Consider the following 26,521-nt stretch of genomic DNA (forward strand, 5'->3'; position numbering starts at 1 on the left):
AATTCAAATCCAAAAGTTTAAATTCACAAATAAAATCGGTTTGGATTCAAATCAACAAGTTTAAATTCACAGAAAATAATGTTCAAATTCACAGATATAAAGTTTAAATCAAAGGCACATCAAGAGGATTAAATATTGCTACAAACAGGCAGCCATACGTTTCCTGGTGCGAACGCAATTTTTTTTATCTTACCAAAAGGTTTTACCAAACTTCAAAGACACCGTCGGCCTGCTTCGAAGCAGGACAAAATTTTGTCAAACGTCAAAACTTTCTTGATTCTTAACAGAATCATATGCATTTGGCACGGAATAAATTCAGGTCATTAGTTGTTACGGCGTCAACATGAATCCAGAGTTGAGGCCACATTTTGGTCAAGAAAATAACTAATCACATTTGTAAATCTCAACTAGCCCCGCCGAGGGAGAGAGAGAGTCTCGAGGGTTGTTCTTTGAGATATTGTTTTACGCAAAGACCCTATGTTTGGTATCTCTGTTATTTGTTATTTAAAATACCGAAATGATACTCAAACCGTTTCGTCTTTTTCTTTTTCTTTTTTTTTTTTTTTTTTTTTTTGTTTTGTTTTTGTTTTTGTTACGTTCAGCGACTCCATAGATATGCTGGGCTGAAATAAGTACGTTTGCCGGACTGTAATATAAAAATAAACAAAAATAAAAAGATTTTTTTATAATATTGTAACGAGAAATATATTTTACTGCGTAGAGATTTTACCAATTTTCCGTTCCCCTTTCCCCGTTCCCCGTTCCCCGTTCCCCGTTCCCCGTTCCCCGTTTTAAAGACAGCCCACACGAGTGCTCACTGACATGGACGAAAAATAAACATTACCTATTATGGGTAACAAAAACGCCAGCCAAGCGCCGGATGAGACCGTGCATGTTGCGAAAGAATTTGTTGTGATCATTAGCAAACAATGGAATTCCCAGAGCATCAAATCGTTGGGACACGATCAATGTTTTCTGTATTTCTCGTTCGCTTTAGACCGCTTTAAATGATTTCAATAGTCTTTGCAATTTTGTGTAATATTAGTTTAAGTTCTAATTTGTATCCTGGCCTAGTTTTGAGACAAATTATCAATGAATTTTAGAATGATGGAAGATCTTATAAGATTGCCATGCCATGCATGAAAAGTGCGCATGAAATGTTTACCCCGACTTATGCTTTATACCTTTTCACAAAATCGCATAAGTCGATTACCTTCAAAATGTTCCTTTTAAGACTAGATACAGAGTAAAACTAAATGAGCAATGACTTTTGTGAATATATAGCTCTGAAATATTAATCTCGGCCGTATCAAATCCGTTGTTTGGTTTTGAAGTATATTATGCACTATATTTAAAGAATCTCAAATATCTCATAACTAGCTAGATAGATTTTTTCAAAAATCCCTACAAATGGAGGCATCTAGTATATAATTATGTGGTAAGAAGCATTTTAGTGTTGAACGCTCTGCAAGGCTAAAATTGTTCTCTAAACGAAAACAAGTATTTCATCATAATCACGTGTTATGACGTTCGATCTCATTAAAAACTGCATCAAACATTAATTCGATCTTTATGTGACTTATGTGCAAAAAAGATTTGCAATCGGATAAAACACGTTTATGCACCAGCGTTCCAAACGTGGAAGGTAGCGGTCAAGGGTGAGGGGGTCCAGCCACCTTAATTTAGTGGGTTCAATATTTTTAGTATCTAGAATATAGGTACGGATATAAAAACTGTCCTTATTGAGTATGAATCAAATTGTGACTTTCTTTCTAGCGTTATGGATTTTTTGATATGAAGCTAAGTGACCCCATTTGTTGTCAAAAGCGATAGAAAATATCGATGAAAGCTAGCGGCATTCAAAAATTTGTCGAACGATTTGTTTCTAAATGTAGTCACTAAAAGATGTATCTTTAACAAATATTTTCCTTTAATTTCATATGCATTGAAGGGTTTTAAGGCAGTCAAATAAAAATACGTACGCTCACAACTAACAGCACACGACAAGGAAGAACACGGAAGTCAAGCTTGAAAAGCAGCCGTGAGCGAAAAGAGTTGTGAGCGTATATTATTCAAATTGACGTAATGGATGTAATCATTGCCAAAAAAAACAAAAGGACAAATGGCGTTCCCTTTTTTCCGAGATGCTAATCACAGTTTCAGCTTTCAGCTTGCACTGATTTAGACAAATGACATAGCCTGCTGAACAAGTGTCAAAAAAATAGTTCCTTGTCTTTATGTATGTGTTATAAACAGTGGCGGATCCAGGGGGGTCGAAGGGGTCCACGGAGCCCCCCTTGAAGGTTTGATCTTTTAGGTGATAGAAATATGTCTTATATAAATTTTAATAAAAAAATATTAATAGTTTTGCGTTGGGTCGTGTTATCATAGCTTGGTCCGTTACTAATAGTAAATTAGGTGATTAGAGCCAATTTTTTTGTCAAACATCGACTAAACAAAAGAGAATTATACACAGTTTAAGAAACGGAACCCCCCTTTGAAAAATCCTGGATCCGCCACTGATAAAGTTTAATACTCAACAAACGCCATGTAAGGCCTAAGGGGGATTTGATACATATGCATGAAGCTGCTGAAATACGCCTGCAATTTCTCTCGTTCTGGTAAGCTTTAACGCGCAGTCCTATAGCTAATTTGTTGCAATAATCTACAGTGTCTATCATGCACATTACATACTTGTATTTTAAACATCAATTTTACAGAAATCACAAGGAATAGAAAAGGCGCGAGTGTTTCGGATTGGCGTACTAAGAGGCACAGCATTATTTAAATCTAAAATTAAACATGTTCTTTAAAGCTAAGAGTTTTAATTTTATTTTTTTATTCATTGCAGAAATAAGTAAAAGGGAAGCCAAAGCAAGAGGTGAAGATGAGTGACCGAAACCCGAATGACGACAGTGAAGAATTTAAAAATGAATTAAGGGAAATCAAAAAGGATTTTAAAAAATATATGGCTGAAACCGAAAAGTTGAAAAGCGAGGTAAGATATTTTAATGAAAAATCTCTAAAACAGGAAAACGACTTGAACAGATACATGGCTAAAACTGATGAGCTCGAAAAATCTCGAAATAAGCTGTACATTGGTCAGTTGTGTGCGAATGTGATGGAAGCAATATATTGGGAAGTCTTGCCAGTTTACTTTGAGAAAGGAAAAGATTACAAGCAGCCACATCTCAGAGATATTGATGCAAAAATTGAACAGCTGTATGAAACTAGAGACGATAAAAAAGATGCTCAAGGAAGGTGGACGAAATTGCAAGCTGACAAGATTGATCCAGATGAAGAAAAGGTTAAGAAGTTAGTTGACTTCATGGAAGACAAGTTGAAAGAGAGGAACATAGAGGCCCATCCTTGTCCATTGAACGAAGAAGAATCACAGAAAATTGCAACTAAGCTACCAGGTCAGGAGCAGAATCTTTTAAGAAAGGTGATCCAATTACATTTTCACACACTTTGTTGTTGCCATGGCATTTAGAGAAAGCTTTGAGAAACAAACTTTCAGCTCTTATCTTGATACTGCAATCAGGAGTCATGTATATGAATTTTATACTTGTTTAACTGACTTATTTTAATGTTTGCATATATACGTTTTTATCAATATTTCTATCATTTATCAATTTTTCTCATTTCAATTTTACTTCGGTGATTATTAAGCATTCAACCGATAACACACAATGCAAAAATGCGCTGCCACAAAACTCAACAACCACGTCTTTGAATTCTTAATTCTAAATTCAATCATTACAATTGCTGAATCATGCACTTTAAAATAATCTATAGATACAACTTTTGTCATTTTTGTTTGCCATTAGACCTTGCGCAAACATTTATAAAAGCTGTGCGCTTGCCAATAGTACCGCGGACGGTGCCTCCTCGTGTAACTATTAATAGGAGGATCCAGGGCTATCCCAAGTGCCTTTAAGTGCTTATTATTGTTGTCTATGGTTTCAACCGGTTTATGTGCATCTTTTTCTAATGATACTTCTGCAAATGTTAGACTAATTTGGAAAATCTGACGAGTATAGTCAGTTGTAGGATCTGTGCTGAACCTGAAATACTCTAAAATGAGTACTCCAGTATTTTAAAAAAAGATAACGGTAAAAGGTATGAAATACACTCTATTTAAAATTTCGAAAATATAAAAAAGTAATATCTCACTCGCAATGCATGATGGGATAACCCTGGATCCTCTTCTGAGTAACGTGAAAAGAAAATGAACTAAAAGAAGGAATCCCAGCTCCCCATCATCAGCACTCTTTGATGGATGCTATTTTTAGGATTTTTCCTGCTATTTTTAGAATCTTTCACATACATTTGATCGTTTGTTTTTCTCAGTTCGCGCCCGTACTGCTCGCGCTCTATGGTGTTTTCTCATGTGTTCTTGTGTTTTTCAAAAAAAGCGCGAGCAAACAGAATAGAGCGCGCTCAGTATGCGCGTGCAGAAAAAAAAGATAGCATCAAACGGTGCCTACGTTGATGACAATATATCATGAATAACGGAGATTTCTTCTCTTAGTTCATTTCTCTTGGTAATGTTTATCTTTCGTTAAAATCTTTCTCCTTCTATTTGGACCCGGAAGTCTTTTTTCATACGCGATTGATCGTCATTTAAAAGCTTTGTAAAGCATGATAATTTTTAAATAGGGATTAATTTTTAGATTTTATATACACAGGAAGGCAGCACTAAAATAGTCCGAGAGGATATTAAGACATTGCAGCTTTCGTTTTTACTAGCGAGTAATAATTATGACTGAGTTAGCTCAGTTAGTTTTTTGTACGTACTATACGAGACCAACGCTCAGGGTCTTAAAATATTTGAGTAGAAGCTCAATAAGTTGCTGCCCTTTAGCACTAAAATTATCTGCAAATGATTAGACCTTTGCCGTGGATAGGATGACCACGTAAAATGGCGGTCCCGTCGCACTTAGAGACGTTAAACATACAGGGCCACAAGTTTATCAGTTACAACTGTCACGTGCCACCCTCTCTAATTAAATTCGTCAGTTCAACTTTTGATTTTAATTTATATGTTTACATTTTTTCACAAACAAGTTATAAATAAACAATGAAAAAATTAAATTTAGTATTTTTATACAAGTGAATATGATAAATCCGGCGCGCTCATTGGTCACAATTTACGTCTTATGCTGTTTTAGTAAAACTACGCAGGTGATTATGGAACATCTCGCGCGCTGATTGGTCAAGAAACTCACACTATCACATGATAATCACCTCGAGCGAAAATCCAAAATGGCGGCCAGCCGCTTTGTTGCTGTTACCGGAAAAAAATGCCTTTTATCTTCTTTTTTTTTTTTTTTTTTTTTTTTTGAAAGAATCACTTGTGTATTTATACTAAAACAATTATTTGTCTCAGGCTCAGTGCTTATTGGGGAATATTTACCTCGCCGCTCGAAGACTCGCTTCTCGGTAAATATTCCCCGATATTCACTCAGCCTGAGGCGAATACTCGTTTAATAGTTACCGGCAAAAACGTAGAAATATCAGATCGCTAAGGATCATGGGAAACATTTCATATCCGACACTAGTCAAAGCCGTGCATTGTGCAGCTTTAGGATGCTTGCAGGACGTGATACTATGTTTTCAAGTAGCTAGTGTTTAATGCCACCAAGACATAGCCAAAGGGCCGAGGGTAGTACTAAATAGCTAGTAGCATTTCACGGATATTTAGTTTGCATTCTAGCTAGCTGTGCAAGCCCCTTATGCAAGTCACAATAAGATTTAACCATGAAATTTTTCATAGTTTTGATTGGTCTGTCTCAAATGAATTCCAATAAAATCATGTCTTCTTGTGAAATTTGTTCTGCGTTCTCTTGCACTACCAACTATTATATTTTCATTCGTGTTGAAAGAGCATTCCTACAAGATTGCAGGGATAAGAAATGGCGGGACAAGCTATTAGGAAGTGGTAATGCACTGTCCTATCATATTCTTGGGCTGCAACCACGTGACCGAAAAACCCCTTGAGATATAAATAACAATGAAACAGCCGCCATCTTGGTTGATCTAGCAAGAGAAGATAATGAGGAATGCTTTGTATAGTCAACCGACACGAGTGAAAAACGTCTGCGCATGCTCTGAATCCGTATGCAAATTAGTCAAAACATAAGTAAATTTGACTTTCAAACATGCTGATAAATTGGACTTCACAAAATGCCAAAACTTAGTGTCCATGCTTGAAACTTAAGGCTAATTCTTTCAAATTGTGTTTGTTAATACAGTATCTTGGTCTGACAAAAGTATACTCTCGAACAAACATTTATTTTCTCACTCAAATTCTTCAAAATTCGTAGAAAACGTTCTGAAGTGCACTCATGCGCAAACGTTTTTCTCTAGTGTCTAGTCAACCAACATGGCCGCTATGACGTAACATGTTTGAGGTTTGATTCCTCTATAGACTCGACATTGAATAAATATAGGAATGTTTGTTGTATGGGTCGTGGGAAACAATATGGTACTGACAGCACGTACACGGAACGGAATGTCATTTAACCGGCCATTACTATTCATCAACAAATATCAGCTACCGGCCCAGTCGACACTACTTGGATTTATAATACCATGTGACTCATAAAAGAAACGACCACGAGAAACCGTAATTCGAAGGTGAATCATTTTGTTGAGAAAAAACAATTTAACAGCATGGGTGTAATAATCCCGTACAACATAATCAGCATTTGTTTCACACCCAATCACGGCTACTTTATTTAATTTCATATGCAATTAAGCTTTATTCAGAATATTTTCATTGTAATTTTTGTCATTGTATTCTTGAAACCAAGCTTATCAACTGGGATGTTTTATAGTTTTTTTGAACTCTGGATATATTGCTTTAAATGTCGTAACAATGATTGTTGGAGTTCTTTCAAATTGTACGGTTTGTGTCGTCATGGTACGTTCGAGGAAAATGCTCACAAACTTGTCTAACTGCTTAGTTCTACAACTGAGTGTAGCGGATGTACTTTTGAGGATTCATATCCTTACAGCTACGATGCGATGGATTTTTGACGGCTTTAGGGAAGGACTTTTGCTGGTTTTTTGCATCGTGAATGGAACGATCGCAATATTATGTGGTGGTGCAGTGTTCAGTTTATTAGCGGGTATTGCGTTGGACGACTTCGTAAACATTGTTTATCCTCTCAAAGGACTGACTCTTCAAAAAAAGAAAATTAAAGCCACATTTATGGTATGGACTTACGCTATCTGCACTTCATTTTTGACGCCATTTTATGTTACCTTAGGAACGGAGAAGATAACTTAATTCTTCAAACTTGAACGAGACTAATTTTGAATTGACCAGTACTTGTTGTATCGGCAAAGACATGACTAGTAAGAAAAATGGCTACTCAATCATTGCTTTTCTTTCTTCCTCCCTTAATAATTATAGTTTGCTATATTAAGATATTTTTAGCTCTCAAAGACAAGGACAAAGGAAAAAGCTTTCGAAATTCAGTCAGAAAAAAATCCAAAAGGAAGGTCGTCAGCGGCCATCTTGAATTATGGTATGTCGAGGGGGCAAACACACAGAATATATAAAGCATAGTATATTATTCTGCCTTATTCATTGTCATTAATGAGATATGGATGCGCACTCCGACTGGAAACGAATCCAGCACGAATTGCTAAGGATGTGCCAGGGTCGACGTCAACCCGGCTTAAACAGGGTGGGTGGGTGGGTGCCACACTTAGTTCAGCTATCTTGTTCAACCTCGCCAAAATACGCGTCCTTACTTAAATATCACTACACCTAACCAATGGGCAACCCCTTCCAATTCCCCAGAGACCGGAGAGTACTTTGGAATGCTGTGAGTGATTATAATTGCGGTAGAATATTAATATCCAATGACTTTGCATAGAGTGGCGGGGTTACGATTTCAAATAATTTAAAGTCTTTGTGTTTCGCCTATTGTTCCAGCTACCAGCAAATTATAATAATAAAAAGATAATTGGTGCTAATTGACCGAACTAAAGAAAGTGTGCAAGGGACTCTGGTAGTTATAGTAAATGATACAAAAAAAGAAAAATGTAAATTGCACTAAGGACAGTATTTGTAATGGGGTTCCTGTGTCAAAATTATGTGTGGGAACGGGTTCCCTGTGTCGGCCAATTCCGTCGTGCATCCACAGGTAGCCCAAGCTTGGTTTCTGTGGTGTCCTGTTAATAAGGAAATCAGTATGGGAATTCATCAAAAATTTCAATAAAATCATTGAAACGTGAAATAAAGCCTCGAAATCTTACCCGATCATTGAGAAATAGCACTTCCTTCGCTCTGTGTGGTTACTTTTTGAATTTAGCCCGTTTTAAGACCCCCCCTCCCCCCCCATTCGAAAAACGCTAAATAACGCTAAATTCAAAAAATAACCAAAATGCGGATTTGGATGTAGTCTTTTTTCGAAATTATAAGTTAAATATTTTTGTATCTTAGGCCGTTAAAAAATACACTCACCATAATTTCGAAGAAAGATAATATCCAAATCCGCATTTACGCAGCTACTCAGCTCGATTCAGCTCCTCAGCTCGATTAGTCTAGCTATTCTGAGTAGCTATTACCAATGCCTGTTTCAAGATTTTACTGTAAACTAGACCCTGGTTCCAGGGTAAGCTGGGATATCTGGAGGACCTGGAGGACCTGGAGGACCTGGAGGACCTGGTTTCAACATGCATGGAGTACTTAGTTGCCTGAGCTTCCAAAACAAGATAACACGTGAACAGCACCTTTGCCCTGATTGGACAGTTGCTTGTCATGGTGTCGAGGGCGCTGTAGCTGCAGAAACTTGTGACACTCGCCTTTATTTCCCAAAATACACGTTGATTACACTTCGTTTAACTGATTGAACTCTCCGATCTTAACGCAGCGATTGAAATTATTCTTTAGCAGTTCTAGCATGAATAAACCGTAAAATGAGATGATAAGCGACGGTTCACAACTAGAAATAGAAAAGAAACATATTAATTGGCGATATTCCGTGATATGAAGAAATGAAATGCAAAAAACTTACAATTTTGTTCTTCTCCTAAAGCTACACGGCTCTGTGACATAAAACTATAGGACGCGTGTGTGGATCTCCGCCCTAGTCCCTCTCTGGCGGTTTTGGCCGCGACAGGCGCAATGTTGACGTAATTAATTATTGCGCAACTTGTTCATTTTGTCGGACGGGAACCAGCAGGAATCAGAAATCAAAGGCCCTTAGGCGAACTCGTGGATACTTGTTGCACTTTTCGAATATTTAGATTGGTCTTCCTGTGCCCTCATGCTTGTTGACATTCTCAAAGGATTCCAAATACTTCGCTCGATTTAATATTTTGAATACTCAATTTATCTAGTAAGATGAGTAATCGTCCTTTTTATTTTCCTTTTAACACCTAGTTCTTCGCTATTTTGTTGAGTTTGAAAGCGATTTCTGTGATGAATTAATTGTCTGAACTTCAATTAATACGAAAGACGACTTCGACTACGACTTCGATAGAATCAACTGAGTCAAGTATAGAGTATAATTGGAAGAAGATTTATTTGAAAACGCTTTCTCTGTTATTAATTTCCAAGGCGGGCTGTGTGTTTTATTCCAGCAAACATTCGACCTACGAGCTCAAAAACTGAATATACAAGATAATCGGCCGATCGGGACGATAAACATAAAGCATTGCGTTATGCGTGTTGATTTACATTACTACTTATCTTGACCTTCAATGGTCACGGCTCCTACATTTGTTTCGGATGAAACTATTTATTTAAGCAAATATTTTATAGAAATACGTTTATGAATGCTATTTATTTTGCCTTCATCCAAGTCGGTAAATTAATGATTATTTATTGGAGCGAATTCTCGTTAGACCTTCGCACATTTCAACATACAATCTGAGCATTGCTTCGGCTGTTTTTAATCTTGTAATGCGTGGCGATCAATCTGCTTTTTATTCAGAACGGCTTATTTAAATGACAAAACTGGCCGAACTTCCTTCAAAACTCCATTGGAATTGGTCTTTTTTTCGTCTTTTGTTATTTTTTCTACGATCTACGTATACATCTACATTGATTATTTTCTTAAGAAGTTTACTTTAGTAAATACAACTGTTGATCAGTAATAATAAGACTTCTCTCGATCGAGTTTATGAGATTTTATTGCTGAATACCGCCGTGACTTTGAGCTGTCCCTATGGAGAATAAAGTCCTCCAGAGCTTGAAATCAGACTCTCTTCTTGAGTTCTAATTAATTTTTTCGATAACCGGCTCGATCTACGAGTCTCAGTCTGAAATCGAAATGTTGACGTTGTACCTAATAGGCGTTTTTGTTTACTTTTTTAAAATACATCAAAAAAAAAGGTCTAACTCATTGAAATTTTATTTCAGGCGTTAATTGTATAATTTTACTTCAACTTGCATCTTTCCTTGATTCTTTTAATATGAATAATTCGAAGATAAAACTATGTGCGAGTGTGCGCATGCACAGTGGGTCCCCACGGCGTCTACAAGTGATAGAAATGTATCCCACATGGAACATGAGCATTTCGTTTTTCTCATATAAATATCAAAGTAATCTATATGGTATAAGAGCTTTGTGCTTGTTAGTGTCGTGTAACATTCGTAATCGGATGACGTAAGACGATCGACAAACGTTTAATTATCGATCTGCTAACATCTTAGTGAGTGTGTGAGTGAGCGAGTGACACATTTGCATATTCAGACCCCTCACAATAACTCGTTTCTACGCTTCGCGTATCCACGAGTTAAAAACAGACGTGTTTTGCAACTTACTGGTAAACCCCAGTTATCCCAGTAAAAAAGACGCTAGGACGGGTGCGGGGTCATGGGGAGTGGAGGGATGATGGGGTCTTAACCTGGCATTTTTTGCCAGAGGTAGAGTGTGTGTAGACTGTTTGTTTTAAACCATAGGATCACTAGAACAAAAAATTTATTCACAGGAAGCTAGGTATTACTTCTAGATGAAATATGGGTCTGTGCAGAAATCGGCTATTGTTTTGACATGGATCCGAACAATAATAAGGTGAAAATATTTTTTTATTAAAGCTTCAAAGAGCTCAAAGTAGTGAAAATCATTTTGGATAAAAAGTGTATGCCAAGAATTAAAGGTATGGATAAAAATCAGTCCAAATTCCAGTTCCGTCATGTCCATTCCATTCCTATTTTTAGCATACGTAATTAAGTCGTGCCTGTGGTCACGCGCTTTGCAAAGAGTGTCTCACACGGGAATTTTCGAACTCGTTATTTGTGAATCGAAATTCTTTACTTAAGACGGTAAAATCAAAGATTTTCCTCACAGTTGCTTTAATTTTAAAGTTTTTTATGTTCACAGATATTTCTAAATCCGAATGGACATATTCTTAAAGTTTAACGAACTAGAAGTTGAATGACTTAAGGTCAAGAAGATGGCGAAATATATTCGTTTATTTAAATTATTCTTATTACTTCATATTTAAAAACAAAATATTAAAAGGCCGAATAAACTTCTCTGTACTTTAAGTTTATTCGTAGTAGTCTTTGGAGCCAAAACATTTCATGTAACTTGACAATCAGCTTGAGGAATCTGCAAAAATAGTACGAAAGTCGAATGAAATACGCTCGGTTTGTTTACACTAGTTTTTAGCTAGTTATATCGGTTTGTTTAGATCAAGAAGGCATAATTCTTTATCCTTGGCTTGTTTTTGAAGCGCTGTTTTCCTTCCTTAGCACTGATCTTCGGTAACAGAGAATACTGCTTTCAGTAGTTGAACCAAAGCATGTATAGTTCGTAAAAATAAGCTACGGACTATTATATTAATATTTCTTGGAAATCCTTGTCACCTTTTCTTTTTTACAAAGAAATTAGAATTTCTAATCCGACTCAGTCTTGAATAACAGCAGTCAGCAAAATAGAGCATGCGTAGACTTTAATTGTGTCACGTGATAATCTAGCTCCGCCCCCTCCTAATCACTTCGCAATATTGACATTGATTAACAGCAAGGAAGATGCTAATTGCTGGGATACCTGTGGTATACCAGCTATAAAATGCCTTTGTTTTTTTGTTTTTTGTTTGCTGGGATACCTGTGGTATACCAGCTATAAAATGCCTTTGTTTTTGCTGGGATACCAGCTTTCGAAGATTAATAATATCAGGTTGCAAGCAATGATCGTTGTTAGAATCCAGGTCTTCTCTGTTACAACAGTGCAGGATGGCTTGAAAGACAGTATAACGAGTCCATATGAGCGGCCAATAATTTCCCCTAGCCAAAACGACAGTGTGTAATACTGGAAATGATTGCGGGGATCGAATGGTGAATTTTCAAATGCAATGGTAGTGACGACACCTTGCATTATGAGGTAGTCGGAAAACAGTCCAATAAATAGAGGTACAGCCAAGAACAGGTTATTTTTGGCTGCTAGAAACTTTTCTTTCCAGGTCAGATGAATATGCATATCTTGATCTTGCGTCTCTTCGCCAATACGCGTAAACTTTACGTCATTTCCACGTGCAGTGGCCGCGATTGGTGATAAACTAACCCCCTTAAAACTTATGGTCCAATTTTATTTATTGTTAGATACAAAAAAAATCGAGAATGAGAGAGAAAAATTAAAGATTGTTCAGTTCCATAACGAGATAACATCCTTATGACAATACATGATTCTGTACCATAAAACCCAAAGCAAGTAAGACTTTTTTCCTGGGTGATCAAGCGAGAGAGATTCCCCCCTCTCCCAGCACGCTGCGGGGATCTCTGGCCGACACACCACTGCGATACTCATACACTTTATTATGCCATAGATTTTTCATATTAGTATGTGCTGCTGCTAGTATGCCAATGTTAATCATATATCCACACCAAAAGGATACCAAACACTGCCAGTCCACTAATTATAATATCCTACTAAGCTCAATAAAGTCAGAGAAAAGATCATTCAAAATCATTCTATAATTACCTGAGATATAACTTGTACCAATGACAGATCCAATACCAGTCCCAGAAGTGAAAGAATGTACTGTTAATTCTTGATGCAAGGACGTTGCAGATAGAAAACCAATCTCAGCAGTACCCATTCCCAGAGAAGACACAACGACTCCTATAAGTCGTAGACCAGGATTAGGTATAAGTGTTATTAGTAGTAGTCCGGCACCAAAAAGAACAGAAGAGGCTATAGCTTTGTTCATCAGGGACAGCTTATCGATGTAATAAGGAAGAAGTAGGGTCATGATGAAATATGGAGTGTTAAAACACAGGATTATCGAGGTTGATGGAATACCAGTCGAAGCGAGGATGTCTTGTGCTGAGATAAGTACTGAAGAGTAAATAATGTACGTGAGGACTGCAATACATAGAAACCCAATGATATCAGTCTTCTCCGCTTGCTTCAAAGGTTCTTCTTCTTCTTCTTCCTTTGAGGTTTCTTCGAGCGCTTTCTTGGCATCCATCTTGGTTGATGAATATTTATTTTTTACCTAGTCTAGACACACTAGGTCGATCGTGCTTACTTCGTGCTTTTGAGCAAAATGCGTTGCTAGGATAACAGAAATATATGCAAGATATAGCAAAGCGCGAAATTCTTAATAATATTGAAAAAACTCCGAATCGCTTTTAGTATATGTATGTTGTCTGAATACTAGCTTATGTTAATCTCTTGGTTTCAGTTCATAGGAAAGATTGTTTAAAAATAAGAGTGCTTTCCGGTCTGTGACCATCATAGTGGTTCCTGGAGAGATAATTATGAATATATCAATACAGAAAATATAGAAATAATATGAAATTTATATAAGTACAAACTGTAAAAATGTAAAAAGAATAAAGCTTTTAAGGTTATCTTTAGGAGTACTGATCTCAACTGTAAGTTTGTAATTGTTTGGAAGGACGGTGAAGGTTGAACTACACATACATCCGCGCATAGTTAGTAGAGCGGAATGGCTTGGAAACTCCATAGAATAAAGGCATTGTTTTGCGTTTGATGTTAAACCGCACCATCATGTGATACTGACCGTAGATAACGGCTAGTTTTGGAACTAGCTTGGACTGACAATACTGACTGACAATACTGATTTTCTTATTATTTAAAAACGATTTTTTAGGGAAAAAATTCTATATTCCCTAATAGTATAAACAAAGTGCAGAACCTTTTTTCCTTCTCTGTGCACGGTCAACGTCATATAACAATGGATAAAGTCGAACAATTTCCTAGAACAATAGGTTTCCCAACGATTCCGCGCCATTTACTATGATCCCCGCATTATTAACTCCTGTTGTTCTATAAATCTCTTTATATTAACTAATATGCATTAACTAGAATGAACCAAAAAGAGACCCTACTGCAAAATGGTTTCAAGCGAGCACTTGTTTTTCGTTCATTGTGATCTATGTTCTACAAATCTTCTCAATATTAAAACAAAAACACCCCATCAATGAATATTTTCTTATAATTTTTCAGCAGTTTTTTATCAGGATTTTTAAACGCACTATTCTTTGACTTCAGAGCTTTGTTATTCACTGAATATGAGTAAATAAAGGTTGTATTGTATTGTATTGTAAAGAGACAGGGGATTTAGGTAATGATAATAAGAAAAGCAATTAATAATATGCATGGTTTCTCATGCAAGATCCATGGGAGCGTTTCCGACAAAATCTAGGCGTGACCTACTTACTGAAAAATCGAAAAATCAGAAAATTCGAATAGTTCAGGTTAAAATTCGAATAGTTCAGGTTAAAATTCGAATAGTTCAGGTTAAAAATCGAATAATCAGAAAAATCGAATAGTTCAGGTTAAAAATCGAATAATCAGAGAATTCGAATAGTTCAGGTTAAAAATCGAATAGTTCAGGTTAAAATTCGAATAGTTCAGGTTAACTGATCGAATAATTCATATTTAGCCGCAGGGATTGGATTTCGTGTTCATGTAACTTTTTTCACAATTTATACTATAACTTTCAACGTACAAACGTTAAGATACCAACGAGAAATCTTAAAATATTAGAATTTTAATTTGCACAAAGTTTTGAATTCTAACTGAACTGGATCGATTATGAAAGAATAACATGTTAAGAAAAGGGTGTAATTTTTATCTTGGGTAACATGTATAACGAGTTATATTAGGCATCGTGTGACAAGCGACTAACGAGAAAAATTCCAATTATAAGTATCAATAAAGGCAATGTAATGAAAGGAAGATATGAAGGATGGTCAGTTGAGTATAATTAGAGTTAGACTGTGAAAAAATGTTTTCATTCCTTTTCTCTTCTCTCCTCTCCCCTTTCCTTCCCTTTTCTTCTCTTCTCTTCTCTTTCTTTTCTTGCTTTGCTTTGTTTTGCTTTGCATTCTTTCCTTTCCTTTCCTTTCCTTTCCTTTTCTTTCTTTCTTCCTACCGTCTTCCTATCCATCCTTCCTTTTTCATATAATGAATGAAAACCAAAAACTCACTTAAAATATTCTATTCCCTGAATTGATTTATTTTCTACCTTAACCTTGTTTGATCGTCTGATGATCTTCTGATACTTTATTTGCTCTTTTTCAGATAGTATCCTAAAAGAATTGCTAGTTTCTCAGGTAGAGTTATTATTTGAAAAATAAATGAAATATTTGTACAAAAGCAATCAATTTAAAAAATTAAAACAACAGCTTATCTTTTTCGCTTAATCTTCTCTCTCAAAAAGTCTAATGAAACATCTGTCGTCGGGAAACAAAAATTAATTAAAACACGAGAAAAACAAAAGCAAAATCCTAGATTTCTTACCGGAAAGAGTTTTAACCACCTTGGAGTTCCACAGCGCTCTCACCTTGGTCCACTGTTATCAGGGGATAAGGCCTAGATTACCTTGTATGGTTTTCATAATATCTTGAAAAACGTTTTGAAAAGTTTAACCTTCTTGTTTACACAGCCTTATTTACTACGCTGACGATTTCTTTTGTGCCAGAGTCTTTTCTCCAAAGGTAAGTGCAAAATTTAGTACACTTCAAAGCCGATTTTAAGAGAAAAACTGGAGTCATGCTATAAAATATGTGTTGTTTGTAAAATGCCACAAACTCTACGTATACACTGCGGAATTTTTGCTCAAACTTATAGTCGACCCAACGAAAAAAGAGTATAGTAAACCAAGGCTACATTTTTACTCGATTTTGAATTTTTTATGTCAGTGTCCCGGAATTTCCTAGAATTGAAATGTTTCCCAAAAGCCTTGTGTTTAAAGTATTTAATTGTATTTTTTCTCTACGTGAGGGTAGATTAGAAACGAGCATGCACCTGAAATCACATTGAGTTTCTATTAAGTAACAATGACAATACTGCCTAATCATTTCCGAGCCGTTCCGTGTCATCGTCTTTTGCACCCGTTGACTAACGCAGTTGATCAGTCATAATTCTATTTTGGCTGTGATTGTATCTTAGTAGGGACATTTAACACAACCTGCCAACCATATCTTATTTGTATCTTTGCCAATTTTAGTTCACTGCCAGCTGAATTAAGAGTAACCTATTAAATATTCACAGTGTCCTCGTTCATGAAATCAATTCAGTTCTTTTTATTTTCTTTTGCCTTTTTCTATTATGCTCACACTTTTTGAGACGTAAATCATCGCGTGCTAAAACATGACATTTTGAGATTTTCACGCTAGGAAATATTATTACAGTTAAGAGCTTGACGTTTTGGCTGCACTGGTGACTGTCTTATCAGTTCATGTTTTTATTCATTTTCTCTTTATTTTCTTTTTCTATATTTCTTCTTTTTTTACCTTTTCTTTTTGTCCTACTGAACCATTTTGAGCACACTTGGTATTAACATCATGTATAATTTGAGAATTGTTTGAGGTGGTTTAGCTAAAAAGATTTAGTATATGCGAGGCCCGACGCTCTCCAAACGCTCTCTATATACTTTTTCCGATCTAGCCATGAGCCATGAGAAATTAACGGCAAGAAAAATCAGTGATAGATTGTGGCAATTCTACTTTATTGTAAAATCCTAAATTTAGTATCTAAAAATCACAATAATTTCAGCTTTTACAAAAAATTTTTTAGATTATAGATTTTAAGAATAAATTTATATGATTAGAAAAGGTACCTTTTTATTTAATAAAAAGGTAGGAACTTTAGTGTTTTATCTATTTTATGGATGTGATGAAATTTCCAATCTTTTCTCAAGTTTCGCTCTTTGAAGAAAATTCGAAAAGCAGATAAAAAGGTATCTTTTTGGGGGGGGGGGGGGGGGGTTGCCGTTTTTGCGAGCTGAAATTAAAAACGCAAGTACCAAAAGGTACCTTTTCCTAACGCACTGGTCACTTACTACATAATTATTGAGTGCAATATAATTGAAAAAGCAATGCCAAATGACGCTATCACATATTTATTTCTAACCAATATTACTATTGGCTAACAGTTTCATGCCAATTCCAAATTGTAGTTTCCCCCCTTAAACGTCACGTGACTACTGCTAATTATTTATGACACAATTCTATATTCAAACTTAATAAGGTCGTTTGTTTGGTGTTGCGCAGGAAACTACTAGTATATGCTGAAATTAAAAATGGAGGTTTAGGAAGCCAACCTTGAGCAATTCAAAATATATCTGGATGCAAACTACTCATACCAACAAATAAGGCAATCCTATAAGCAATCCTTTCCAGAGGTCATTAGAGGCTTTTCAGCAAGAAACATACGTCTATTTATGAAATCGAAGGGAAATAAACATGTGATGACATTATTTGGCATTGCTTTTTCAATTAAAATTGATTTTTAAAACTACAGTGACTAGGTCGATAGAAAAAGGTACCTTTTGGTATTTGCGTTTTTCAGCTTGCAAAACTCCGGCAAAAAAGGTATCTTTTTATCTGCTTTTCGAATTTTCTTTAAAGGGTGAAACTTGAAAGAAGCTGGGAAATTTCATCACATCCATTCATAGATGAAAATACTAAATTTTCTACCTTTTTATCAACTAAAAAGGTACCTTTTCTGATCATTTGAATTTATTCTTGAAATCTATGAAAAGGTTAGGATTATTGATGTTAAAAGAAAGAAAATAAACTGTAAAACCTGAATTTATTGTGATTTTTAGATTCTAAATTCAGGATTTTACGAGAAAGTAGAATTGCCACAATCTATCACTGATTAAGAAAACCCCAATCAAGCCGATTTATTTTAAAAATTCAAAGAAATGAGCAGAATGCAAATAAAGGCTATTTACAAATCCAATCTGCGCATCTACTTAATTGTACCACATTGGTCTCGTTAAAAAAGTTATCACTTTATTTCCTTTTTTTGGGATCATGCCGGAAAGAAAGTTGTTTTTAAAAGGTGCCCATGATATGGAGCAGTTTGGTCTACATCAGATCAGATAAACTAGTATTTTATTATTTTTAAGCCTGGATTAATGCCATACAATATTTGGAAAATATCCATTGTACACTCGCATATTGTCTGTTAAGAATATTACCTCTCATTTTTTGTCCGGATATTTCGATTTCATAAGAATAAAAGATGAATACCGATAATTTCTATGCAAGGTGTCAACAGTAATTTCAATGATGCGATTTAATTTTTCACTTTTTCTTATTTCGGATCCCTGAACAGCAAACACTGAAAGCGGCTGTGGGGGATACTAAGCAAGGATTGGATTGGTTTGTTGCACAGATTGAATTGGAATCTTGGATTTTAATAAAGAAAGGAAGAAAGGAATCAAGGAAAAGCAAAGAACAAAGGAAAAAGATCTTGAAAAGTTCAGCGTAAGAACCAATAAAGCGGTCAAATAATAGGAGGGATAAAGTAAATGAGCTCTTATCAGGTATTTCGAAATAAATAGAACTGAAAAATAATTATCATAACAGGAAAGAGAAAAGAAATAAGCATTCAAAATTCGCGAAGATATGATTCATTTGAATTTTGTAAGAACCTTTGGTGGTAGGGCATCTTTTGCTTACAATGAATGTTTTGTTTTTTTTTATACAAAATTTAGATTTAAAACTGAAAAAATATATCTTTGCGAGCTTTGAACTTACTTACTTCAAATTCAAACTTCGTAGTTTTCCACTAATTTTAACATGCTCTTTTTAGCCTGCGAATTTTGGAGACCCTAATTAAGGCCGGTTTAGACGGTACGATTTTCGCCTACAACTATCGTATACAACATGTTCGCGCCATCCTACAACTCGAGTCGTAGCGTGTAAATCAAGCCCACAACTCGCCTACGACAGATGCGAGCGTGTTGTATACAATAGTTGTAGGCGAAAATCGTACCGTCTAAACCGGCCTTAAGAATAACATGAACGAAGATACTTAAAGAAGTACATGAAATATTCATATATTCATATTTACTTCAAGGTGGCTATAGGAACTGTGAACTATTAACAGCCACTTAGTCCGTATATTGATTGGGCTTCTTTCGTTAACTTCTAGAGCTATCAAGGACGAAGTCTGAGACTCTTTTGGCTTCAAGCAAAATAGAGCAACACTGATTTCTACACATTTTCTTGAAAAACGAAAACCAGTCATTATTGTTCTGTTGGCAATTCAAATAATGACAATTGAAGCCAAAAATTGAGTTTTAATTTGAGGAAATAATCGAATACTGAAAAGGTTCTTCTCTTGTCAGTGGATACTCCGGATTGAATGGATATCTGCATAGGCGCTAGCCAGCGAAGAAAAGCAACTTAAACAACGATAATCGTAAGTATATCACTATGTCACAACACATAAGATTTCTTATAGTACTTCTTGTAGTGAGTATTCTGAAATATCGTTTCATTCAATTGCATATGTCTAAATATCTTCTGACATAATTTAGATGGAAGATCCCAATTTTCTATTAGTATACAGTGAGGTCTATTATGTTAAGCCTTTGCAAATATTTTTGTCTTTTTTTTCTTCTTCTTTCTCCCTCCCCCCTTTTTTTCTGTCTTCTCCTTTCATTTTTTTCTTTTCTTTTCGTGTCCCTTTATTTCTTCTCCTTTCCATTCCTTTAGATTCCATTTTTTCTGTTCCTTTTCTTTTCTTTTTCTTTCTAGCCTTTTAGCTAGAACACGAGTGTCAGGTTTTTATTTATTTGCTTTGTTCAGAAAGCAAGTTAACATTATTTGACTAAACTCGAATCTAAGATTTCAGAGAGGTTTCTAAGCCACCAAGAAAGAAATTAAGATCGCTTGTTCGTGATTTTTGTTTGTTTTTGTTTTGAGATTCTCCTCTAACGGCTTTGACTCATCCGCACATATTTCAAATTAGAGTACATTGCAGCATTCCACTTATTATATTTAATTACATGCGTTTTGATTACTTCCATTTGACAAAGAGGGAAGACCTTGACTTTGAATTCATGATAATGCTACCAAATTTAAGAGATTTAAGTGTGAAATTAATGTCCATTACTTATATTTTCTAAAGTAGAACAAAATGAAAATGAAGTTTGAAGTTTTTGAAAGTACAAGTATGTGATTGAAACGATGCAACCATTGTTTTCATTTGTGCACACAAGTTTATTTCCTATGCTAATTGCAAGTAAGAACGCAGGTCTTGGAAATTTAAAACGAAATGTTGTATATATAAATAGTTAAGTAGAATGCTGAGATCCAAAGACGATTATCATTATAATTATTGTCTAGACGAACCGAAACTCGTGAATTTGACATTGAACTTTCTTTATCTTTTGTAAGACCAGTTATCAGAGCAAAAGAAATCGAAGATAGCTGTCCAGAAAAAAAAAAAAAAATTTACAAAGGCGGATCAGTATGAGATACCAATCAATCTTAGCTGAGGAAAACTCATTTTACCAATTTCAACATAAGTGTTTAGTGCGGGGATATTCCGGCAATACATTGCAGAATCATGTTTTATAGCAATAGCAATTTTTTTTAATAATCGATAACTTGCAATTTTCATAAAAACTGTATTTTAAGGAACTTATTTTGAAGGATGAGTGTTGTTGCCAGGAAACCGTTGCCAGCTGTCCAGCGATGAAACGTTTGGGACGTCATTAAAAAATGACCCACATCGGTAGAAAAATAAAGCTATCATAACGAAAATGATTATATCTTGTTAAGAGGACCTCCTATGCACACTCTGACAATGAGTGTTCTCACAACTAAAGGTAGGAATCTGTCAAGACTCGATCAGTCGAGTATTTATACAGGGCCAATTTAATTGGTTGTATAAACCTTATGAGGAAATTACGATTCGGAACTATGATATGATATTACTATGGCGCATTTTTCTTGTCAAAATTCAAGTTCGACATTCGTTATTCAAGTTCGACATTCGTTATTCAAGTTCGACATTCGTTATTCAAGTTCGACATTCGTTATTCAAGTTCGACATTCGTTATTCAAGTTCGACATTCGTTTTTCAAGTTCGACATTCGTTTTTCAAGTTCGACATTCGTTTTTCAAGTTCGACATTTGTTTTTCAAGTTCGACATTCGTTTTTCAAGTTCGACATTCGTTTTTCAAGTTCGACATTCGTTATTCAAGTTCGACATTTTTATATTGGGCCCTAGAGCACTTAGCCGTCCGAAAAAGACTGGGCTTTTTCAGTTTTTAACTTGAAAACATGTCGGCGATTAATGCAAAAATTCCTTTTCTTAAACGGATACAAAATTTCCTTCAAACTTTAGAACATTTTGAAAACTCTCTTGACGCTACTCCTCTTGATTTGAAAGATTTATTTACTCGTGCAAACCTACTATACAACCATTCTGTGCATCTAGAAGCAGCACATATAATAGAGCACTCTGTCACAAGAAAGATGCGGATTATTGTCGATTTGTTAAAGGAAGAAGAGGAATCAGCAATATTCAGGAATCAGCAGTCCTTTCAATCAGACTTAGAGCACTCTGGTTTACCAGGAAGACCAAAGATTCGCATAACACAGGAACAATTGTTTTATTTGTCTGAAAAGGGATTTAAAGCTGTGGACATGGCCCGTACATGTATGTGTGGGGTATCTCAATCAACAATTAATAGACGCCTTAAAGACTTAAACATTGGTACAAGTCGATCTTTTACGGACATTGACGACTGTGCACTAGATGATGTTATACGCAATATTAAGATCGAGTTCCCCAATTCTGGCTATCGCATGATGCTAGGTCACCTAATGGCCAGGGGAATTTTTGTTCCACAATTACGTGTCAGAGAAAGCATGAAACGTGTTGATCCAGAGGGCACCGTAACAAGATGGATGCAAGCAACAGAAAGACGAAAGTACAGTGTCAGTAGTCCCAATGCTCTTTGGCATATTGATGGCCATCACAAATTGATAAGGTGAAAGTTAATTGCTAGTTAGCCCCCCCCACCCCCCCCCCCCCCTCCCCTGCAGTGATAATGATTTTTGCAATATGCTTCAATATACTAGCAGTTTTAAATTGAAAGTGATATGCTGCAAGCTAAATGTGTTTGCGAGTGTAAACACATGCATTTATCAGTTTGGAAAAATCAATATTTTAATGATATAAAGATACTGTACTTTTTCACTGTCTTTTTCTTTTTCTAGATGGAAGTTGGTAGTTCATGGGGGGATTGATGGATTCTCTAGATCTATTGTCTATTTAAAATGTTCAAACAACAATAGATCAGAAACAGTTCTTGGTTTTTTCAAAGAAGCTATCACTTTTTTTGGTCTACCATCAAGGGTGAGGAGTGACATGGGTGGCAAGAATGTGGAGGTGTCGATGTTTATGCTTTCACACCCTGCACGAGGCCCAGGAAGAGCAAGTATGATCACAGGAAAAAGTGTACACAATCAGAGGATAGAGCGGCTTTGGAGAGACATGTATTACCAAGTTACATTCGTTTTCTACAACCTGTTCTATCATATGGAGGCCTGTCAAGTGCTCAATCCCAATGATGATAGCCATATTTTCTGCTTACACTACATATACATTGAAAGATATAACAGGACTTTACAAAATTTTGTTTCTGGCTGGAACCATCACAAGATCTCATCAGCTGGTCATCGCACACCAATGCAGCTGTGGATGTTGGGTATGAATAGTATTGCAAACTCCAGCTTAACTGTGGCCAAGGAAACATTTGGAGACATGGAGGTATAACAGAACTAGTAATAATGATAATGATCACATATATTCAGGGGCAGATTTAGAGGAGGATTGAAGGGGGCAGGGGCCCCCCCTTTTGCTAAGTAAAACAAAAGAAAAGAAGTGGAGAGTAAATGTAAGTAGAGAGAAAGTACAATTTTTTTTTCGTTCAGTTTGTTCCACCCCCCCCCCCCCCCCCCCTTTCAGTGATTCGTCGATCTGCCCCTGATATTTGCACACATAAAAAACAAAACTGTTAAGTTAATTTGAAATTTAGAACAATGGTATTGGATTTATTATGGGATGAGAAAAATTACACACTAGTGCAGGTTTATATCGAACACAAATTTGCTTTAGATAAATTTGCTGCAAGTAAGGAGCCATGTCACACATTGAATCTAATGATAATATTTTGAAAGTTTAGTTTGAAACTATAGTGATGGTATGTCATATGATGGTAGTCCTGCTATGACCAGCACTGGTTGCCAGCAGCTGGACACTTAGGAGGATCTAGGGAGGAACTACGTGGGGCTGGATTATCATCTATATTCACCCTTAGCTCTTCTTTTCCTTACACCTCTATGCCATATTAATGTAATAAGGGCCATATTAAAGGTATTATTATTGCTGGGATGCATTCACTACTGATGTTAAACATTAACTTTTTATTCAACCAATTGTGTTATAGGGTAACTGTAATAATTATGGGATTGACTGGGATGGCCCATTACCATGCAGTGAATAGAGTGGTCCCGATGAAGATGGTGATATCATTGAAATTCCTCCTGTTAACTCTCCTTTACAAGAGGCTGAATATGGAAGGCTTGAAGTTCTTGTAAATCCACTTGATACAAGTATTCATATGGTATTGACTTGTACATGAAAACACTTTCTTTTGTATCTGATTGTTTAAATACATCAAATGCATCATAAAGTACATTTCGTTTTTCATCAAACCATTAAACTAAAACCATATTATGTCAATATAACTTTTTTTAAACTTATTTATTAATTGCTAGAGTAAAATTAGAGAGTAGATTACAGCAGTTAATTTGAAGAACTAGAATGATGCCAAAATTACTATTCATTGACAAGTTTACCAAATAAGTAATTAATCAAAATTGATTTGAAATTAATTTCCAGTTATTGGATGGGTAATAATTTGGCAAAAAACACAACTGCAATTACAATGAAAAAAATATATGTACCCAAGCTTATGGTATTCTATATGATAAAGGCTGAAAACACAGATGAATTTTTAACCAGCCAAATGTGTTACATTCAAATCATTAAATGCTGTTTTTTTAATAAGTAACCAGGAATTAATTGCTTTATGCAACTTCATCCTGATTATCTAAGTGTTATATTGGTATGAACAAGTAACATCTAAAGAGATAGCAATAATGCAACTATAATTAAAGCTTCAAAGCAATTAGAAGAAATTTGAAACAATCTGATAGATCTGGATGAGTGCATCAGGCAACACTTCCGTTACTCTCATCTATTTGTTACCAAAATAGGAACTTGTAAAAGCCATATCGTACATTTCAAATAATATGTTTTCTTCTGGAAGTTCATGTTCTCTTGTTGGTCTTGGGAGACTTAAGAGTGGCTGTCCGTAACGGTCGAGAATGGCGGGACAGCGAAGGAATTTTCAAATTTCTCATATTTTGTCAGAAGACAACCTTTGGTAAGCTCTTTTAAAAAATCCAGTTTAAAACTTCGAGCGCTTTTTTATTTTGGCGAATTTTACGAAAATCTAAAACTCGACTTCCGGTTCGCTCTGGACCGGTGTGAACAGCCCAAAATATTACCCATATTTAAGAAGGCCTCACTCGTTCAAAAATACTCCTATCGATCTGATACTTTTTCAACATTTTAACTAACTATCAGACTCCAAAAGGGATAAATAATATTTTTGGGAAAATGTTTTTTTCTCGCTTTTTGGGATTTTTTTTCGATGGCATTTCAAGCAGCTACGACGCGAAGCAAATTTTAGCCTAAGTTGAATGCCCTAAATCATCACCTGGTATATATTTTATTTTCACTAAAACTATATGATCTGAAAGCTTGTTTATTGTAATTCTTTTCCTGAAAGTATCAGCTTTGGAACGCAAATACGTCCTCGCGATTAATCGACTCTTCTATGTAGCATACGGCGGTCTAATTTCGGATTCAGAATCAAAGCGCCTGCTTTATAAATACTCAAAAACTTTCTTGGATCACCCAGAATGAACATTTTAATCGTAAACAACATTAGTTTGATGACTGTAAACTATACTCCAGCTATATATTATTGACTTATTCTTTTGTACTGGAATGTTTTAGAGAGTAAGGACTTAAGCGTACGAATTCTAAGTTAGAAAAAAAACCTTTAGACCCCATCAAACGCAGGGTTTTTTTATTTTTCTCTTTTCTTTGTTTTTGTTGAATATACTTGCTCAAAATCCTCCCAAATTTCAATTAGTTCCACGTTATTCGTAGAAAAAACAAACTCATTTTCGTACTTTCTCAAAATTAATGGAATAAGTTAGAGGACATTATGATTGAATAAACAAACTGAATTAGTTGAGAAGCGTGGCACGTGAACGTCGATCACTTGTACCTTTCTTGAATTATATGAACTAAACAAACAACCTTTATGTTTTGTATTTTTTGTCTTTATCTCTTGTCAAAATTAATAATAACTAGTGACTAAAGTGCGTGCAGTTGCTTTCGTACTATTTCATTTAAGCCCCTTTCCCGATAACGTCACACATTTGATCCGCATCAACACTGCCTACTCTGCTTTTTTTCCCTTCTCTTTTGTTGCTGTTTTTGCTTGTTTTTATATGGGGTTTCAGAATTGATTGATTTAACTTGATTCTAAATGAAAAAGCCAAAAATCGTCCTTGTTTCATTAAGAGAAGTCAGTGGCTAACAAACCTGTTTCCTTTCCTATTCATTCGCCTAGAATAAACTGTTTGACAGGAACAACAAGTATCTTTTTACCAATAATAATAACATATTATATATATATATATATATATATACAGCCATTTGCAAAAACTATGGCCGCTTCCAATACATATACGAGTATATCGAAAGCATATCAAGTATTATGGGATATCTTCCACTATATATTTTTCAAGTTGTCTATCATTAGGGCTTTCTGGAAAAAAATATCAAGAATGATATCCCGCCCTGTCTGATATACTTTCGATATAGTTGTATTTATATTTGAAACGGCCATAATTTTTGCAAATGGCTGTATATATATATATATATATATAACAAAGTATGTAATGTGGCCTATACTGGTGAAACAGTGCTCGATGCGTAGGGATGCAGAGCAACAGATATATAGTAAAGATTGGATTAAAGACGAGACATGTTCACTGTAACTCCGAGTTTCGTGCTTACGCACTCATCAGACAGACGTTTTTTTCAGAATGAGTGGCCGTGTTGTATCCGATATACAAACACGAGGCGTAGCCGAGTGATTGTATATCGAATACAACAC

At 35.5% G+C, this 26,521-nt stretch overlaps 3 protein-coding genes across 3 annotated transcripts in view; 2 read left to right on the forward strand and 1 right to left on the reverse strand.

Annotated features, from left to right (window-relative positions):
* The window catches only part of LOC148906992 (uncharacterized), a 47,853-nt gene extending 28,310 nt beyond the window's left edge, over positions 1-19,543 (forward strand). Inside the window, exon 2 of the mRNA XM_089037172.1 lies at positions 19,392-19,543. The gene's annotated coding sequence lies outside the window, so the exon portion shown is untranslated. The remainder of the gene's footprint in view (positions 1-19,391) is intronic.
* LOC148906996 (uncharacterized) lies at positions 8,811-13,440 on the reverse strand. The gene is made up of 2 exons (XM_089036500.1): positions 12,951-13,440; positions 8,811-8,963 (listed from the first exon to the last, which is right to left on the reverse strand). Exons 1-2 carry the CDS (start codon positions 13,438-13,440, stop codon positions 8,917-8,919), a joined length of 537 nt encoding a protein of 178 aa, XP_088892626.1. The 3' UTR covers positions 8,811-8,916.
* Positions 19,544-21,533: 1,990 nt separating the features above from the next.
* LOC116289325 (uncharacterized) lies at positions 21,534-23,779 on the forward strand. Its single transcript, XM_089037002.1, has 3 exons — positions 21,534-22,246; positions 22,476-23,028; positions 23,708-23,779. Exons 1-3 carry the CDS (start codon positions 21,534-21,536, stop codon positions 23,762-23,764), a joined length of 1,323 nt encoding a protein of 440 aa, XP_088893128.1. The 3' UTR covers positions 23,765-23,779.
* Positions 23,780-26,521: the final 2,742 nt, after the last annotated feature.

The sequence above is a fragment of the Actinia tenebrosa genome, unplaced genomic scaffold, assembly GCF_029948245.1.
Source record: "Actinia tenebrosa isolate PJP-AT-01 unplaced genomic scaffold, QUT_ActTen_1.0 PGA_scaffold4__44_contigs__length_22323623, whole genome shotgun sequence".
NCBI lineage: Eukaryota > Metazoa > Cnidaria > Anthozoa > Actiniaria > Actiniidae > Actinia > Actinia tenebrosa.